General features: G+C 41.4%; 1 protein-coding gene and 1 non-coding gene across 2 annotated transcripts in view; one reads left to right on the plus strand and one right to left on the minus strand.

Annotated features, from left to right (window-relative positions):
• The window catches only part of CBL (Cbl proto-oncogene), a 104,184-nt gene that overhangs the window by 16,008 nt on the left and 67,472 nt on the right, over window positions 1–20,704 (minus strand). Inside the window, exons 4-12 of the mRNA XM_030828834.1 lie at window positions 18,656–18,812; window positions 17,765–17,886; window positions 16,591–16,728; window positions 14,861–14,948; window positions 14,381–14,512; window positions 13,965–14,168; window positions 7,641–7,772; window positions 7,175–7,552; window positions 4,796–4,890 (exon numbers count right to left, since the gene is read on the minus strand). Of these exons, the coding sequence (XP_030684694.1) occupies window positions 4,796–4,890; window positions 7,175–7,552; window positions 7,641–7,772; window positions 13,965–14,168; window positions 14,381–14,512; window positions 14,861–14,948; window positions 16,591–16,728; window positions 17,765–17,886; window positions 18,656–18,812 (1,446 nt within the window). The remainder of the gene's footprint in view (window positions 1–4,795; window positions 4,891–7,174; window positions 7,553–7,640; window positions 7,773–13,964; window positions 14,169–14,380; window positions 14,513–14,860; window positions 14,949–16,590; window positions 16,729–17,764; window positions 17,887–18,655; window positions 18,813–20,704) is intronic.
• On the plus strand, window positions 2,773–2,878 carry LOC115830511. Its single transcript, XR_004026064.1, has one exon. It is a non-coding gene; the product is annotated as a U6 spliceosomal RNA (small nuclear RNA).

The following is a 20,704-nucleotide window of genomic DNA, read 5'->3' on the forward strand; positions in this document are numbered from 1 at the left end:
GATCGCGCCACTGCACTCCAGCCTGGGCGACAGAGCGAGACTCTGCCAAAAAAAAAAAAAAAAAAAAAAAAGAAAAAAGAAAAGAAAAGAAAAGGAAAAAAAAGAAAATAAAGTATGCCAAGAAAAAAATAATGGAAAAAAAAAAAGACATCAGCATAAGAGCTCTCGGAGACATAGTGAAAAGGTCTAACATTCCGGAAAAGGTAGTCCCAGAAGAGGACAAAGAGGGACTGCAATATTCAGTCTGTTTTCAGGAAAAGTGGCTGACAATGTCCTAAAACTGATTAAAAATATCACAAACTAAATAAACTTTACCAAACTTATGAAGGTTTGGTTCTAGTTAGTGTTTGAAAAAGAAAAGGAGGCCAAGGTGCAGTGGCTCATGCCTGTAATCCTAGCACTTTGGGAGGCAGAGGCAGGTGGATCACTTGACATTAGGAGTTCGAGACCAGCCTGGCCAGAATGGTGAAACCCCATCTCTACTAAAAATACAAAAATTAGCCAGGCATGGTGGCACATGCCTAAAATCCCAGCTACTTGGCTGAGGTAGGAGAATTGCTTGAACCTGGGAGGCAAAGGTTGCAATGAGCTGAGATCGCAGCATTGCATTCCAGCCTGGGTGACAGAGTGAGATTCCATCTCAAAAAAAAAGAAAAAATAACTTATGAAAACTTATGAAGGATTAAAAGATAAATACAAAGAAAACCACAAAGGAAGATACAGTAAAACTGCTGGGACCCAGAGCGGGGGAAAACATTTTGTAGGCAGCTAGGAAAATAAGCATTATCATTTTTTTTTTAAATATATTTTTATTTTTTGAGACAGGGTCTCATTGTGTTGCCCACCCTGGAGTGCAGTGGCACAATCATGGCACACTACAGCTTCGACCTTCTGGGCTTAGGCGATCCGCCCACTTCAGCCTCCTGAGCAGCTAGGACCACAGGTGTGCACCACCACGCCCAGCTACATTTTTGTATCTTTTTCATAGAGATAGGGTTTCGCCATGTTGCTCAAGCTGATCTCAAATCCCGGAGTTCAGGCAATCCGCTTGCCACGGCCTCCCAAAATGCTGAGATTATAGGCATGAGCCACTGCACCTGGCCTATTTATCTGGCCTATTTATTTATTTTTCAGTTTTATTTTATGTTCTTTTTTTGAGACGGGGTCTTGCTCTGTAACCCAGGCTGGAGTGAAGTAGTGTCGTCACCACTCACAGCAGCCTCCAACGTCCTGGGCTCCAGCAAACCTTAGCCTCCCCGGTAGCTGGGACTATAGGCGTGTGCCACCATGCCTGGCTGATTTTTTATTTTTTGTAAAGATGGGAGTCTTACTATGTTGCCCAGACTGGTCTCAAACTCCCAGACTCAAGTGATCATCCTGCCTTGGCTTCCCAAAGTGTTGGGATTACAGGCGTGAGCCACCACTCACAGCCAAGAAACATTACCTTTAAAGGAGTAACATTAAGGTTGACAGCTAATTTCTCAACAGAAACAATGGAAGCCAAAAGAGAGTGGAATGATCATATTTTTAAACTGCTGAAAGAAAACAACTTCAGTTCAGATGCTACTCTGGGTCAGGCGCAGTGGCTCAGACCTATAAATCCCAGCACTTTGGGAGGCTGAGGCGGGCAGATCACTTGAGGTCAGGAGTTTGAGACCAGCCTGGCCAACACGGTGAAATGCTGTCACTACCAAAAAATAAAAAAATAAAAAATTAGCTGGGCATGGTGGTGTGTGCCTGTAATCCCAGTTACTTAGGAGGCTGAGTCAGGAGATTTGCTTGAACCCAGGAGGCGGAGGTTGCAGTGAGCCGAGATCATGCCACTGGAATCCAGCCTGGGTGACAGAGCAAGACTCCATCTCAAAACAAAACATACAAAACAAAACAAAAACAGATGCTGTATTCAGTGAAAGTATCTCTTTTTTTTTTTGAGGCAGAATCTCGCTCTGTCGCCCAGGCTGGAGTGCAGTGGCAAGATCTCGGCTCACTGCAAGCTCCTCCTCCTGGGTTGACGCCGTTCTCCTGCCTCAGCCTCCCGAGTAGCTGGGACTACAGGCACTCACCATGCCTGGCTAATTTTTTTGTATTTTTAGTAGAGACGGGGTTTCACCGCATTAGCCAGGATGGTCTCAATCTCCTGACGTGATCTGCCCGCCTTGGCCTCCCAAAGTGCTGGGATTACAGGTGTGAGCCACTGCGCCTGGCCAAGTATCTTTTTAAAAAATTAAAAGTGGGCTGGGCACAGTGGCTTTTGTCTATAATCCCTGCACTCTGGGAGGCCAAGGCGGGCAAACCACTTGAGCCCAGAAGTTCGAGACCAGCCTGGGCAACATGGCAAAACCCCATCTACACAAAAAATGCAAAAATTAGCTGAGTGTGGTAGTGTGCATCTGTGGTCCCAGCTACTCGGGAGGCTGAGGCAGGAGAATGGCGTGAACCCTGGGGGGCGGAGCCTGCAGTGAGCCAAGATCGCGCCACTGCACTCCAGCCTGGGCGACAGCGAGACTCTGTCTCAAAAAAAAAAAAAAAAAAAAAAAATTAAAAACTTAGCCAGGCACGGTGGCGAATGCCTGGAGTCCCAGTTACTCAGGAGACTAAGGCGGGAGGATCTCTTGAGCCCAGTACATTGAGCCTGCAGTGAGCTATGATTGAGCCTTTGCACTCCAACCTGGGCAACAGATCAAGACCCTATCTCTAAATAAATAAATAAAACAAACTAATAAGTCAAGAGTGCATGATGGAATCTCTTGATAACTATTAAATAATGGAGTTGTGCTCACTTCAGCAGCTCATACACTACAACTGGAACGATACAGAGACGATTACCATGGCCTCTATGCAAGGATGACACACAAATCATCAAGCGTTCCATATTACAAAAAAAAAATATATATATATATATATGGAGTGAAATGGTATAATACAGAGATTATGCAAATACTAAAAGACAGGTGATGTAGCCACTTTCATATATGGCAAAGCAGACTTAAGGCAGGCAAGAAATAGAACTACAAAGTAAAAGAGGTATTTGATTATAATAAAAACTTATTTAGTATCAAAAATTCTAAATTTCTATGTACCCCAATTACATAGGCTAAATATACAGATAACACAAATAAATATAACTAAAAGGAAAAGAAAAAAACCACAGTCATAGGTGGAGAATTTAACATTCTCCTCTCAGTTATCCAATAGCAGAGAGATTTAAAAAAAGATTCTAGGGAGATAGAAGATTTAACACAATTAACAAACTTGACCTCATTAACTTATATAGAATGCTACAACCCAAAAACTGCAAAATACACATTCTTAGGAACTGAGGGTGATACAAATTACCAAATTTTACCATAAACTAGTTGACAGTATGGTTTCTGACCACATTGGAATAAAGCCAGCAGTAACAGAAGGATAACTAGAAAATTTCAAATGTATGAAAATCAGGCAACATATGAATAACTTATAAATTAAAGAAGAAATCACAAATAGAAAAAGTATGTATTTTGAATTTAATGAAAATATGACATATCAAAATGGGCGGAATACCGTAAAACATCTGTTTGTGTTCCCCCTAAAATCATCTGTTGAAGCCCTTATTCTCAGTGTGCGCACAGATTTTTATCAATAAACACAGTCAGGCTTCTGTATCCTTGGGTTCCCTGATTGCAACCAAGTTTGGCTCAAAAATACAGCATTCATTAGAGCCCACATACAGGAAGGGCCAACTTTTCATATTTGTGGTTCCACAGGGCCAAGTGTGGGACCCGACCATGTGCGTTCTGGTATATGCTGGGGTCTTGGAACTAATCCCCTGCATGCATATATACTGAGGGGTGGCTGTATTTGGAGATGGGGCCTCTAAGGATGTAATTAAGGTTGGATGAAGTCATAGGGATAGGAGGACCCAGATCCAGTAGAGCTTGTGCGTGCTCTCTCTCTCTCTCTCTATCTGTGCAAACACTGAGGATAGCCATGTAAGGACATAGTGAGACGCAGGAAGAGAGCCCTCACCGGAAAGCCACCATGCAGGCACCCTGATCTCAGACTTCCAGCCTCCAGAACTGAGGGAAAATAAATTTCCGCTATTTAAACCACTCAATATGTGGTATTTTGTCATGGCAGCCTGAGCAGACCAACACAGCATCCATTTCATAAAGCTAGAAAAACAGCAAATTAAACTTAAAGAAAGCTGGAAGAATAAAGAGCACAGAGCAATGAAACAGATGGCAGATATCCAAAATTACTTCCTTGAAAATATTAATAAAATTGACAGACCCCAGCAACACAGATCTAGGTACATCTATTCAGAAAAAGGAAAAGAAGGAAATACTCTAAAACATAAAATATAATTATTTCTGGCCAGGTGCGGTGGCTCACGCTTGTAATTCCAGCACTTTGGGAGGCCGAGGCGGACGGATCACGGAGGTCAAGAGATCGAGACCCCGGTGAAACCCCGTCTCTACTAAAAATACAAAAAAAATTAGCCGGGCGTGGTGTCGGGCACCTGTAGTCCCAGCTACTCGGAGAGGCTGAGGAGGAGAATGGCGTGAACCCGGGAGGCGGAGCTTGCAGTGAGCCGAGATTGCGCCACCGCACTCCAGCCTGGGCGACAGAGCGAGACTCCGTCTCAAAAAAAAAATATATATATATATATATATATAATCATTTCTACATGGTGCAAACAGAGATTAATTTTTATTTTCTTTTTTACACTTTTCTGGGTTTTCTAAATTTTCTGCAAGTAAGCTTTTTACAAGTACCAACTCCACTGTACAAAATATAGCTTTAGCAGACTTACCTGGCAGCCAGAGAATAAATGGCATTGGCAGATGAGGAAGGTTTGATTTTGGGGTGGTCACACTCTGGACCTACTAACGGGCTGCTATTCATACTCTGGAAAGTAAAGAAAAGTGTTGAAAAACAACTTTCTTACCACAGCTGAGCCTCTCCTCTTATTGAACCTTTTCAAAATAACAATAACAGATACAAACCTAACTCTCAATGCCATGCCCAGGGGTTATCACATCTGACCAAATGCTTAGGGGCCTTAGGGCTCCGAAGAACCTTCAAATATAAAGTTTAGGGAGGTGGAGATCTACAAAGAACCAGGGAAATGAACTTTTGGTTTAATTCTAAAAAGATTTGAGTAAATTGGCTATCTACACAAATACCATTAGTATCTTAAATATCTATATCCAAACTCAAAATGGTCATTCTATACTCATGCTGCCAGAAAGTCAAACCTAATCCACACTCACTAATTAGGCTGTCCACCCCACAGATACCACCTGAGTGTTACCCTTTCTCTGCAACCAAGAGATGCCATTCACTTAGTGCCACAACATTTCTCAACTTCACTCGTCCCATTCTAGCTCCTTAGATTTCTGACTGCCTACTTGCCGATGCTTCCATCAACTGCTCATTTCAAATTCAACAGTCAGCCAGGTAAAAGCTTCGTTTTTATGCGCATGCGGTACACGTGTGGTACTTCTTATCTTTTTTTCCACCCACTGACTGCTTTTCAAGCTTTAACAAGTCTTTATTTCATGCTCTCGAAAGGCTTCGACCTAATCTAGCTGCCCACTCTGCTCATAAACAATGATTCTCTCTCTTGCTCATTTAGTACTGGCTATATTAAACCCCTTTGTTATTCGTCAGTCTCTCCCAAACTCACTTGCTTTTTCCTTCATCCTGGAATAATCTCCCCTGGGATCAGCATGGCACATCCTCCCTACTGCTACAGGTTTCTGCTCAGAATTGTACTCTATAACTTCACACACTTTCCACTCCTATGCCAGCTTTCTCTATACCCTTCTTTGGGCTATTTTTCTCCATAGCACTTGTGACTGTGAACATACTATGTTATTCAATTAACATGCTTATATTCCATCTTCCTCCCATTAGAATATAAACTTTATGAGGGCAAGACTTTTTCTTGAGTGCATAAATGAACAAAACATCAAATATTCCTCTCCCACCTCCCAGTTCTGGACCCTTTCTTGCATATTTAGACAAAGAACCAATAACCAAATGCTCTTCATTTCCTACCACATAAATTAAAATTCTTTTGGGAGAGGGTATTCAAGTCTCTGTAATCTAGTGTGATGTTCCTTTCCAGCTTTCTCCTACTGACAAAATTTCTGCTCTAAATAACCTAATCATCATTCCACAATACACCTTATGCATTTCTGTCACTGTGGCTGTTATCAATCTGAAAACCGTATCCACTTTCCAAAGAAATACTTCAGATTCAGATGCCACTCCTTCTATAAAGTCCTCATGATTGCCCTATCTGGGAATAACCTCGTATTTCTCTAAAACTTAAGTGTCTTCTAGTTAGATTACAAATGGCATTTATAAAAGGACATTTACTGCAATATTTACAAACTGCCTCATCTGGTCTACGAACATACACGATTTTTTTTTTTTTTTTTTTTTTTTTTTTGAGACAAAGTTTCACTCTTGTTGCTCAGGCTGGAGTGCAATCACCTGATCTCAGCTCACTGCAACCTCTGCCTCCCGGTTCAAGTGATTCTCCTGCCTCAGCCTCCTGAGTAGCTGGAATTACAGACACCCGCCACCAGGCCCAGTTAATTTTTTGTATTTTTAGTAGAGACGGGGTTTCATCATGTTAGCCAGGGTGGTCTCAAACTCCTGACCTCAGGTGATCCACCCGCCTCGGCCTCCTAAAGTGCTGTGATTGCAGGTGTGAGCCACCATGCCCAGCCATACTTCTTAAGGGTAGGAATTATGTTACAGCATCTCTGAATTCCATATAAAATCTATCACAAAATTTCAACCCATAAACTTCTATCCACACATATTTCTTTTTCTTTCTTCTTTTTTTTCAAGACAGGGTCTTACTCTATTGCCTAGGCTGGAGCACAGTGGCACAATCACGGCTCACTGAAAGCTTGGCCTCCTGGGCCCAAGCAATATTCCCACCCCAGCCTCCCAAGTAGCTGGAATTACAGGCACGTGCCACCACATCCAGCTAACTTTTGTAATTTTTGTAGAGACAGGGTTTCACCCCATTGCCCAGGCTGGTCTCGAAATCCTCGGCTCAAGCAATCCGCCCACCTTGGCCTCCCAAAGTGCTGGGATTACAGACATAAGCCACTGCGCCTGGCCCATTATATTTCTTAACAGGTTAGATAGTTTCAAAATTAAGACTCACCATGGAGGTATCCAGACTGAACGTGCTTCCGAGCCTAGGCACATCTGGTCTGGGCTCCATTTGTGAGGGCAATGAAAATGGAAGTGAGTGACGGTTGGTTAATTCTCTTCCTGTCCAGGGATCACCGGAACTTGGGGCAGATACTGGTACTTTGGGGATTGGCCGGGGCAGCCATGAGTCTCCAAGGCGGCTAGAGGGGACAGGGGGCAGTTTGTCTCTGGACGGACAATCGCCTGGTGTACAAGGCAAGGGGCGTCTTTGAGGTCGGGATTCCACTCCAACAGAATAAGGCCGGTCTGGAGGCGGTGGTGGTGGAAGATCTCGAAGTGTGGGAGGTACTGGCAATGGTTTGTCTTTATGAAGGGAGCCAGAAGCAGCCTGTGGAAGCAGGGTGAAAGCAAATCAGTAAAAACCCACTAGTACACAGCAAAGAATCCAAAAACTGCAGTAATGAAAAATGCTTTACCTTAGAAGCAGTTCCAAGAGCAGAAGCACTTGAGGGAACACATACTCGCTGCGGCAGAAGGTCAAGTCGTGGTGGCACTGGGGGAAGGGAAGCTTGTGGGGCCACGGAGAATGGAGAAGGCGGCCGTTCCACCTAGGGTACATAAAAAATTTAACAGGTTACTCTCATTTGGGGAAATGGCATCTTTCAACTCTCCTAAAGCTGTGGATGGCAAATACCATGGGAACACTTACAACTACAAATGGGCCAGACTTAGGTTTGAGGTCGCACACACCCTCTTAAAAAACTTCCAGAGACTCTAGACTTCCTGAATAATTTTTGTGTCACCATAAGAGGGCACTCTCAATCACAGAAACACCATACCCATGGCAAGCCACAGGTAATCTATCTAGAAAGGACAAGGCTACAAAAGTTTCCTAGCTTACGATTTTAAAAATTACTACAGTTTTCTACCCCCTTATCTTTGGAGAAAGAAAAAAATGTTTTCAAGATTAAAAATAGGAATCCATATAAGAAGAAAGGGGCAGGCCATGCACAGTGGCCCACATCTGTAATACTAAGATTTTGGGAGGCAGGAGTTCGAGACCAGTATGGGCAACATAATGAGACCCCGTCTCTACAAAAAATAAAATACAAAATTAGCTTGGCCATGGGGGCACACAGCTATTTGGGAGGCTAAAGCAGGAAGATTACTTGAGCCCAGGAGTTTGAGACTGCAGTGAACCATAATCATGCCACTGTACTCCAGCCTGGGCAACAGAGCAAGAGCCTGTCTCGACAAAAATAAAAAAAGGATGGCAGTGGTGGGGGTGCAGATATTAATCTCTTAACAAAGTACCTGGGAAAACAATGTTTAAGGGACATAATAAAGAAAGAGATCAATGATGGTGAATTCGCTATGGGTTACTAAGATATGAAAGAAGATGAGAGTCGGTACAGTGGCTCACACCTGTAATCCTAGCATTTTGGGAGGCAGGAGGATTGCTTGAGGCCAGGAGTTCAAGACCAGCCTGGTCAACATAGTGAGATCCCTCTAAAAAATTTTTTTTAACTAAAAACTTTTTTTAAGGTGAAATTTGTAAAGAAAAATGATCAAGAATATCACTAAAAAGCATCTTGAGTCCTTCCAAATAAATTATTTCAATTCAAGAATTAAGGTCAGGCACAGTGGCTCATGCCTGTCATCCAAGCACTTTGGGAGGCCGAGGCAGGCAGATCACGAGGTCAGGAGATTCAGAACATCTTGGCTAACACGGTGAAACCCCGTCTCTACTAAAAATACAAAAAATTAGCCAGGCGTGGTGGCAGGCGCCTGTAGTCCCAGCTACTCGGGAGGCTGAGGCAGGAGAATGGCATGAACCCGGGAGGCGGAGCTTGCAGTGAGCCGAGATCATGCCACTGCACTCCAGCCTGGGCGACACAGCGAGACTCTGTCTCAAAAAAAAAAAAAAAAAGAATTAAAAGGGATTAATATTTTCTGTCAATTTGAGCTCTAAAAAATGAGGTACCAAATTAGAAGAAAGAACACATATATAACCTTTTCCATTTCCCTGCCTATAGCAGGCTTAGGAATAGCTGATAAGCTTGTCAAGGTAAGCTGTCAAGAAATATACAGTAATTCATTAAAAAAAAAAATGCTACTCTGCATTTAAATTCCCCAACAGCAAAGCAACACTGACAGAGAAACAGCCATATTTAGTCCTGTTATTAGTGTTGGGTGGTGGATGACAGAAAAGAAAGCTCTCATCTTTAGCTCTGTTTTATCCACATGCTTGAGATAACGGGCTCCCAATTAGCTGACAATGCAGCATGAGCAGCTAAACAGCTCAATGACAAAAGTCAAAGTTACTAGTCAAGCCTCCTCTCACTTCATCATAATTATTTTGTCAGTAGCTATATCCTGCTGATTTTTCCCTAAAAGATTCTCATATCTGTATATTTCATCTCATTCTACTTACCAACCCCAGACCTTATTTATTTATGGGAGACAGGGTATTGCTCTGTAGCCCAGGCTGGACTGCAGTGGCACAAACATGGTGCACTGCAGCCTTGACCTCCTGGGCTCAAGCCATCCTCCTGCCTCAGCCTCTCAAGTAGCTGGGACAAGGTGTGCACCACCACACGTGGGTTTTGTTTTGTTTTCTTTTTGGGCAGGGGGGCATGGGTAGACAGGGTCTTGTCATGTTGCCCAGGGTGGTCTCAAACCTCTGGACTAAAGTGATCCTCCTTGCCTTGGCCTCCCAAAGTGCTGGGATTACAGGCGTGAGCCACCGCGGCTGGCCGTGATTTATTAAAACAACCTAGTGAACTTCCCAACTTGTAGTTTATCTCACCACATCCTTCTGCTTACCACTATCAGCTTAGCCATTCTTAAACACTCACCAACTCAAAAACCACCAGTAACTCCCAATTTGCCCTGTTACAAAATCTCACCCTCCTGCCCGGCTTTCACAGGTCTTTCTAATCTGGTCTCTGCAACCAAAAGTATTTCCCACAACTCCGTAACAAGCGTCAACGCTGCTCTATTCAGGCTCATCTCTTCAGTGTTTACTGCACATGCTATGATTATTTCGACTTCCGTATCATTCTTCAAATCCTTTCCCCATTCTGGAAGGCCCTCTCTGCCCATCATCAATCTTTCTCTCATTCCTTAAGCACAGAGGGTTGAACTAATCATATTTTTAAATTCATGTCTCAACAGCATAATGGATCCTTGCAATATTCTTTTTGTTGTTGTTGTTGAGATGGAGTCTCACTCTTGTTGCCCAGGCCGGAGTGCAATGGCGGGATCTCGGCTCACTGCAACCTCCGCCTCCCAGGTTCAAGCCATTCTCCGGCCTCAGCCTCCCAAGTAACTGGGATTATAGGCATGCGCCACTATGCCCGGCTAATTTTTGTATTTTTAGTAGAGACAGGGTTTCACCATATTGGCCAGGCTGGTACGGAACTTCTAATCTCAGGTGATCTGCCTGCTTCGGCCTCCCAAAGTGCTGGGATTATAGGCGTGAGCCACTGCACCCAGCCGCAATATTATTTTATCGCAGCATATAAGGTTCCAGAAAAGGTGGAACCTTTAAAAATTTATAAATGGGAAATAAATGATCAGAGAAATATGAACATTTCCAAGACTTAAAGACTTAAAGGACATAAACATCCAAATAGAAAGGGTTTATTACATACCTAGCTCAATGAAGGAAAAGAAACCCACAACAAACAAACCAAAAATACCCTTACATTTTTTATCAAATCAAGGACGAGGAAAATATCTTAAAAGCTTCTGGCAGGCCAGGTGCAGTGGCTCACACCTGTAATCCCAGCACTTTGGGAGGACAAGGCAGGTGGATCACGAGTTCAGAAGATCAAGACCATCCTGCCTAACATGGTGAAACCCTGTCTCTACTAAAAATACAAAAAAATTAGCCAGGCTTGGGGGCAGGCGCCTGTAGTCCCAGCTACTCAGGAGGCTGAGGCAGGAGAATGGCATGAACCCGGGAGGCAGAGGTTGCAGTGAGCCAAGATTGCACCACTGCACTCCAGCCTGGGCGACAGAGCAAGACTCCATCTCAAAAAAAAAAAAAAAAAAAAGGCTTTTAGTGACAGAGGGAAAGGAAGCACTGAAAAGCAAAAATACATTAGAAGCTAGAAGTCAGTGAAGCCTTAACAATTTAGAGCAGAATATTTATCAACCTAGAATTCTGTAACTAGTCAATTCACATTTGAGGGTTGAATAAAGGCATTTTAAGATACCAAAGTCTCTCACCCTTTCACAGAAAGCTACTTTAAGGACATAAACAAAGAAGTAGAGGAAAATACGAGAACCAAGGTACTCCAACAGAGGAGAGGCAACGAAGTCCCATGAGGATGGCAAGGGGACACCTCAGGGTGACAAGTAGTGTGGCACAGAGAATAACTGGAGCATACTGGAGTGGAACACAGATGACTCCTATTTCCTACACAGCAGTACACGGTATCACATACTACTATACTAACAGATTTTATTTCACAGAAACTATATTGAGAGGATGTCTGAGAGTATGGTATGATTTGGTAGTGACAGGTACAAACTGAAAACTAAGAAAATAAAAATAATTATACCAGGAAAAGCAGAAAGTTGTATAAGAAAGCAAAACTAATTACTGTATAGTACGTTACTTGGCACAGTAAGGAGTGAAATCAGGTAAACACTGAGTACTAAGCCAAATTCAAATAACTGTAGTGGGAGGATATGGAGTAGGAGGAGGGAGACAGTAAGAGACCTAAACCCTCTCCCACAATATCTGAGGTGAAGAGATCAAGAATCCAGAAAAAGCAGTATAAGCATATGGTTAAGAAACACAGAGGCAGTAAACAGTTTCAAGAATTAGAACTCTGAACGAGGGGACAGAGAGGTGCTGGAGGGGCAGAGGCAGGAACCAATGTTTTTGTTAAGTTTTTTAGCAATTCTTTTAAACCTTAAAAAATTCCATGTGCATTCACCAACTATAAGTAGATTCAGTATATTACAAACAAATCAAAATAAAACAAAAAACAACATCTACCAGGATGTGAAGAAACAGGCATTCTCATTCTTTTCCATATCTTCAAGAGTGATTTCAAGACCAAAAAAGGGGGATAAACTTTAGTAACTATCCAAAAGTTAAATATTTTCACTCAAATTATTTTATTCATACAAAATATATAATGAACTATAAAGTACAAGGAATAAAACATCCATGTACTTACCTACCATCCAGCTAAAAAACAAAATACCATTATCACTGTGATATTCCCATAAGCCCCTCTGGTAATTATAACCCTCCCCTCTATCACCGTTGAAATACACACTCCCTTATGCAGCAATCCCACTGCTAGCCTAGACAGACTTGTAAAAGCAGGCCAATATATGTAAGCCTGCAAACAATATGAATGTTCATTAAAAGGAAGACAAAATAAATTATGGAATGGCCAAATGACAAAATACATGAGGCTGGTTTTTTTTCTGTTTGCATTTCTACATGGCTAGGGAAAGTGTGTTCCTTTACTTCTTTCCTCTAAACTCCTATCCGACTTATAGTGTACCCAACAATTTGGAACAATGTTCACTGTCTGCCTTGTGTTGAAGTGTTTCACCTGCACATATGCCCTCTTCCTAAATAAAACGATTAGCTCCTTGAAAGCCTTGTCTTAGACTTCTTATCCCATATAGCACTCAACCATCTAGCACAATAAACATTTTGAAAAAGTAATATGCATTAACTGTAAAAAATTCAAATATTCCACAGAATTTAAGTGCTCTGAATTCCTATCCTAAGAAATAACGGTGATTAGTTTGGTATGTAGTCATCCAATTTTTCTATGTATATGCTTAAAAAATTTTTTTTACAGAAGTCACACTACACATTGTATACAATTACTATTTATTTATGAGACAGGGTCTCGCTCTGTCACCCAACCTAGAGTGCAGTGGTACAATCACAACTCACTCCCGCCTTGAATTCCTGGGATCAAGCAATCCTCCCATCTCAGTCTCCAGACTAGTTAGAACTACAGGTGTACACCGTCATGCCCAGCTATTTTTTTTTTTTTTAGGGCAGCATGGGGGCAGTGGTGGTAAAGATACGGTCTTGCTATGTCAAATTGCTGGGCTCAACTGATCCTCCAGTAGTTAGAACTACAGGTGCACAACACCATACCCAGCTGTGTTTTTTTTTTGGAGTCGGGGGTAGAGATAGGGTCTCACTATATTGCCAAGGCTGGCCTCAAACTGGGCTCAACTGATCCTCCAGCCTCAGTCTCCCAAAGTACTGGGATTATAGGCGTGAGCTATAGGCATGCCCAGCCCCAACCTTCTAATGCCAAGACTCCATTAAAATAAAAAAAAAAAGGGAACAGAATTTATTCTAGTTGCATTAGCAAAAGAGCGTCCAGTTCTTTTATTTCTCCCTCATATTCTCCACCAAGAGATATGAATAAAGTCTTAGTCCTAAAATACAGACAGTAAGAACATGGGCCTTAAGCTGGAATGCTTGGTCACAGATGCAGCTCACAGATGCTTCAACCTACTAGCTGTGTGATCTCTGGCAAATTCCTTAACCTCTTTGTGCCTCAGTTTCTTCATCTATTAAATAAGGATAATAGTAGTATGTACTCATAGGGTTGTAGTAAAGATTATATGAGTAAAAAACAAGTAAAGTGCTTAACACAGTATCTGTCATATAGTAAATGCTCAATAAATATTAGCTATTAATACTACCTATCATTGTAGCTTGGATATCGTTAAGTGTTTTACAGCTTTAAAACACAACTCATAATGGATTTTGCCAGTCTCCTAAACTGCCATCTTACCTTGGCACCAGCCAATTCCTTCATCATGAAGAGAGTATCATCAGCTCGTTCATCATCATCATCATCATAATTTGGGGAGGGAGCTCCCTCTGCTCCTTGCCTCAACAGGCTGCCACTCCCTCTAGGATCAAACGGATCTACCACGATGGGTTCAGTACCTTTAATTTCACATCGGCAGAAAGGACAGCCCTGACCTTCTGATTCCTGCAGAAGAAGCAAAAGATAGTAACAGATGCATCTGAAAATACTTAAAATATTAATCTACTAGAAAACACATTTCCTAGAGATTAAAAAAAAGTAAAAGTTTAAACCTAACCCCAAAAGCCAGGCCACCCCTTATATCAGTAAAAGCTATATAATACCGAATTTTCCAAGGTGATTACACAGCTGAAAAATGTCGCTGTTTAGATCCATACCTGCCAGGATGTAAGACAGGATGTGCACATGAGGTGTCCACAGGGCTCAATCTTTACATCCTTATCATTTTCAGCACATATTTTACACAGTTGGAATGTGGAGCCCATCTCACAGTATAATTCATATTGTTCCTTTTATTAAAAAAAATTAAGAGACTATTAGTTGAATAAATAACTGCAATTATAAATGTTAACAGAAAAAGTGAAGACTTGTTTCCTATACAAATTTTGTTTATATAAAAATGTCACAACAGTGGTTTATTTTCTATTAAACCAAAAAGCATCTAGTCTGGGTCCTATTTTAAGCTCCAGGGTTTAAAGTGAAACCACATACACACAAATTCGGTAATCTAGTCAACAGCTGAAATTCACTAATCTAGTCAATGGTGTTCCAATCAATTCAATTATGCTGTCAGTTCTATAAAGAACATACTAAAGCTTGTGTACAGTGATATGGTTACAATGTGAAACAAAACTCACCTGGGTCACTTTGATATGGTCTTGGGGAGTTGGTTCACATAAGCCAGTCAGATCAGGATTCTGATTTCGTCCATCAGGAAACAAATAGCTGTAAAGAGTAACCAACCTTGGGTTTTATTGAAGCCAATTTACCAGTGCTTGCTAATACAGACAAATGGAATCTGGGAGTTTCTCCATTCTAAAAGGGCAACTTGGTGTAAGTATAAAGATAAATCTTACTTCAAAAAAATAAATAATTCCAAAAAATAATACTTCAAAAAAATAAATAACACAGAACAGTTCAAAGATATTCTCCAAAAACTGTTATTCCTTCTCCAGGTAACAATGCCATAGGCTCTATCTTTTAATCAAGGGGTTGGTTAGCAAAGCTTTTCTGCAAAGGGCCAGATAGAAAATCATTTAGGATTTGTAGGCCACATTAGTCTGTGTCACATATTCTTCTCTGATTGTTTTTTTCAAAACGACTCTTAGGAAAAACTATCTTGGCTCACCCGGGAACAAACAGGTGGCCCATGGGTCACAGTTTACCAACCCATTTTTAATCAATGGATGGCCACCAGATAGAAATTCGTGTGTGTGTGTGTGTGTGTGTGTGTGTGTGTGTGTGTGTGTGTGTGTGTGATTCTTTTTATTTTTTTTGAGGTTGCAGTGAGTGATCTTGGCTCACTGCAACCTCCGCCTCCTGGATTCAAGTGATTCTCCTGCCTCAGCCTCCCAAGTAGCTGGAATTACAGACACCTACCACCACGTCCAGCTAACTTTTTGTACTTTTAGTACAGACAGGGTTTTGCCATGTTGGCCAGGCTGGTCTTGAACTCCTGACCTCAGGTGATCTGCCTGTCTCAGCCTCCCAAAGTGCTGGGATCACAGGTGTGAACCACTGCACCCAGCTTAAATTCTTAATTTAAACTGCATTTGCTTTTGACCAAAGACCTGAACACCTTTATTTACAGGTTGAAGAAAATGAGAGACATCAATTTAAAAGCAATGTAACAAGATGCAAATTAAGCTACTGAGATCATCTACCAGGGAGATCCAGTTTCTAGCATCAAACTGTTCTGACATTTGGGGCAGCACTTCTTTCCAACCCAATGCTATTGTAAGTAAAAGATAATGTATAATATAAAATGTATTTTCCTAATCACTTTAAAATACAAGCTAGTTTTCTGCCATCTGGTCAACTGTTAGTATTTTTAAGTGTTTACCAACTGATAATTAATTTGAATTCTCAAAGGAATAGCAGTTCTGGAATAAATAAGGACTTAGTTATGAATAGCAGCATAGGTTACAAAAGCCCAAGGCCTGAAGAAATGCTGCTGAACAAAAGTGAAGTGAGGATGAAAGCAGATGAAGGCCACTGAGGCCTATGGCCATTAGGAACATTGAATCACTTGAATGCCGGCTAAATAACTGGTCAAATTTTCTGCTAATTGGTATATTTTAAAACCTAACATAGGCTTGAAAATAAGTTAACATTTGGAAAAAAGAAAGATAAAGTTTATTTATGGTAATAACTGAAGCGGTAGGTAGAGAGTAATTTCACTCATGGAATCCCTAAAAAAGAAAAACAAAAGTCTTCCAGGACCTGAAGGTCAAATCAATATCATCTATTAATATTTTCCTGAATCTTAGTCTGCAGTTTAAGAAACCTGGAATAAAGTCATTAATGATGAGGTTGTACAGCCCCTAAGTTCCTAGACTCTAACAGATGGTATGCAGTAGGTACTCACAAGCCTTCCCTGAAGCCATCAATCAGTGCTTGGAAGAGAGGTTTATTGTGAGGGATTGTCTGGAGAATGTTCCCATCAGCAGTAACATACCCAATAGCCCACTGACCCAGACGAGTACAGCTCAGCCGGAAGATATAACTATGAACAGACATAAACAGAAGCTTTAGTAGATTATGCTGGTATTAGGGTGGAAGGCAAGGCAAGATACAGACAAAAATCAAAAGGACCGTCAAGAATAACAGTAACTTTCTTTCTTTCTTTCTTTTTTTTTAAGATGGAGTCTGGCTCTGTCCCCCAGGCTGGAGTGCAGTGGCACAATCTCAGCTCACTGCAGCCTCCGCCTCCTGGGTTCAAGTGATTCTCCTGCCTCAGCCTCCCGAGTAGCTGGGACTACAGCATGTGCCACCACGCCTGGCTAATTTTTGTATTTTTAGTAGAGATGGGGTTTTGCCATGTTGGCCAGGCCAGTCTTGAACTTCTGATCTCAAGTATCTGACCACCTTGGCCTCCCAAAGTGCTGGGATTATAGGCGTGAGCCACCACACCCAGCCAAGAATAACTTCTTCTGAGCTTCAAGTCAGTGACAAGAAAAAAGAAAATATTTTAAAAAAGAGAGTAACTTCTTCCATGACTCCACACCAGAAGCAAAAGATACATAAACTCAATTCTTTTTTGTTTTTGTTGTTTTTGAGATGGGGTTTCACTCTTGTAGCCCAGGCTAGAGTGCAATGGCGTGATCTCAGCTCACTGCAACTTCCACCTCCCAGGTTCAAGTGATTCTCCTGCCTCAGCCTCCTGAGTAGCTGGGATTACAGGCACCCGCACCACACCTGGATAATTTTTGTATTTTTAGTAGAGACAGGGTTTTACCACTTTGGCCAGGCTAGTCTCAAACTCCTGACCTCGTGATCCGCCCACCTTGGCCTCCCAAAGTGCTGGGATGACAGGTGTGAGCCACTGTGCCCAGCCATAAACTCAATTCTTAAGTGGCCTGAAAACACTTATCAAATTATAGGATCTGAATTAAGTCAATACGTCTGATAAACAGATATCAATCCTATTGCAGAATCTTGGCTATTGCGAAACTAATCAAGGCCATGTTTCTTCTATACTAGTAGAAGTCTCAAGACAACAAAATTCAGAAGAATAAATCTCTTTGCTTCATTGCACTGACCTGCCAGGTTTGTGAATAAATTTCTGGAGCCGAGCTTTCACTTCGTCATACGTCAAAAAAGCCATGTAGCCAGGATGAGTTACGGCGAGGCTGTTCCAATTCCTGAGCAAAGAGGACCAGGGCTAAAGAAACGAGATCAATCACAGACTATTCAGGTCAGACGTACAACCAACTCAGAGGGCAATGAGAAACAAAACAAAACAAAACAAAAAAAACAACACCAACTCTCAATTTCATTGTCAGAAATTTTTAATTATACCGTCACTCAGAGGGAAGACACACGTGTCCAGGAGATTAAAAACTCTGAAAAGCTATGAAGAAAAGAATATATGCTTATAGGGAGAAACTTAACGATACAAAATGAAAATTCTAGAATTTGTAAAGCAGCTCTAATTAACAGTAGTGGGGTTGAACAACAACAAACTGAAAACCAGGACAGGGCCTATAGGTGCAACTAATAAATTCCAAATAAATGTGTATGCAAATTGGCACAGACAACACCAGAGAAAGCATTATTTTTAGAGAAAAAGAAAGGAGTTGTTTTTGAAGCATCTAAACATCTCAATATTAACAGTCAATTTCAATAAAACAGGAGAAAAAGTTGCAAACATACACAAATATCCAATATCAGAAAACTAATATATCCATATTCTGGCCATTCTACAAACATTAAAATGATACAAAAGAATAATATTCAATAATAAGGAAAGATGTGAGGAGAAGAAAGCAGGTGGTATAGCTGTCATTTTCACTACATATACATACACACGTACATATATTTTTAATATGAGGTAGTTTTAATCTTTTTTTGGCATAGTTCCTAAAATGAATTAAAATACTTTCATACAGACAAAAACCCCAAATGTTATTTTAAAAAAATTAGTACCCTACCTGAAAGAGTCGGGTAAAGATGTCAAATTCAAAAACCGAAATATAATCATTGCAGGTCAGATCAATAGTGGATTTCAGAGCCATGGCCTCCAGCCCAGAACTGATGGGATGCACTTCATGTAGAGCCTGTCGAAAGCTCTTCCAAGGGACTATTGTCCTTGGGTGGGGGTGGAGAGGAGGCACAAAGTGAAATAACAGAGATAATTCCAGGCATCACCATAATCAAGGAAAGAAAGGAGATCCACATTAAGCTCTCAATACCAATATCAATTATCTTAATTCAATATACAGGTCAACTTCTTTAAGAACAGAAAGAAGGGGACCAGGCACCATGGTGCATGCCTTTGGGAGGCCCAGCACTTTGGGAGGCCAAAGTGGGCAGATTGCTTGAGCCCAGCCTGGGCAATATGGTGAAACCCTGTCTCTACAAAAACAAACAAACAAACAAAATTAGCCGGACTAATTAGTTCCAGCTACTCTGGAGGCTGAGGTGGGAAAATCACTTGAACTTTGGAGGCAGAGGTTGCAAGTGAGATCGTGCCACTGCACTATAGCTTGGGCACCAAAGTGAAACCTTGCTGCAAAAAAAAGAAAAGAAAAATAAAAAATAATTTACAAATAAAGACCGGGTCTTATAATGTCATCCAGGGTAGTAGTCTCAAACTTCTGGCCTCAAGCAATCCTCCTGCCTTGGCCTCCTAAAGTGCTGGGACTACAGGAGTGAGCCACTGTGCCTGGCCAAAAATGAAGGCCTTTAAAGAGAAACTTGGGCCTAGCACAGTGGCTCATGCTTGTAATCCTAGTACTTTGAGAGGCCAGGGGGAAGGATTATTTGAGGCCAGCCTGGGTAACACAGCAAAATCCTGTCTCTGCAAATTAGCTGGGCCTGGCAGCACACATGTGTAGTCCCAGCTACTTGGGAGAACTGCTTGAGTCCAAGAGTTTGAGACTGCAATTAGATATTATTGGTTGTACCACTGCACACCAGACTGGGCAACAGAGTGACATCCTGTCTCAAAAAAAAAAAAATAATAACACGACAAAACCCAGGATATTTATATTTATACTTAAAAATACAAGCTTGATGCATAAATCAACCCATATAATATATATATAGACAATACAGCACAATGGAAAAGGTAAGCCACAGACTGGGAGAAGATATTTGTAATGTAAGTAACTAACAAAGAACTAGTAACCTATAATAAGAGAAAGATAAACCACTCAATAAGAAAATGGGTAAATCAGAAATAGGAACAGGCAAGTAAGAATAAGAATCTTGACTGGTCATAAAGGTGAGAAGAAGCTCAATCTCCCTTCTCATCAGGGAATATAAAGCAAAATATTACATCAATTCACATCGCCAGCGTTAGCCAAATTGTGGGGCTACTGTAAAATATGAACTGGTACACCATTTTGGAAAGAAATTGGACAATACTTAGCAAAGCAAAAGATGTAAAACCCCAAGACTTAGCAATTCCACTCCTATGTATGTAAATAAAGACAATTTCTTGCATATGAAGACAACTTAGATATTGTTCACTGCTGACAGCAAATAATGTGAAATGTACATGTCCATTAAGAGCAGAATGGGGCTGGGCATGGTGGTTCACGCCTGTAATCCCAGCACTTTGGGAGGCCGAGGCGGGTGGATCACGAGGTCAGAAGTCGAGACCATCCTGGCTAACACAGTGAAACCTTGTCTCTATCAAAAATGCAAAAAATTAGCCAGGCGTGGTGGCAGGCACCTATAGTCCCAGCGACTCAGGAGGCTGAGGCAGGAGAATGGCGTGAACCCAGGAGACAGAGCTTGCAGTAAGTAGAAATCACACCACTGCACTCCAGCCTGGGCAACTGAGCAAGACTCCGTCTCAAAAAAAAAAAAAAAAAAAGCACAATGGAAGGGGAGAGAAAGGGAAGAGTATTCAAAGAGCATGGGTTTCAATTTAATCTGCAAAACAACAGGGAAAAAACTTAATATTTAACCAAAGCTAGGAAATATGTACACATATATTACTTTTCTCAGAGAGTTCCCAAATTTTAAATATT

Source organism: Nomascus leucogenys, chromosome 15 (genome assembly GCF_006542625.1).
Source record: "Nomascus leucogenys isolate Asia chromosome 15, Asia_NLE_v1, whole genome shotgun sequence".
NCBI lineage: Eukaryota > Metazoa > Chordata > Mammalia > Primates > Hylobatidae > Nomascus > Nomascus leucogenys.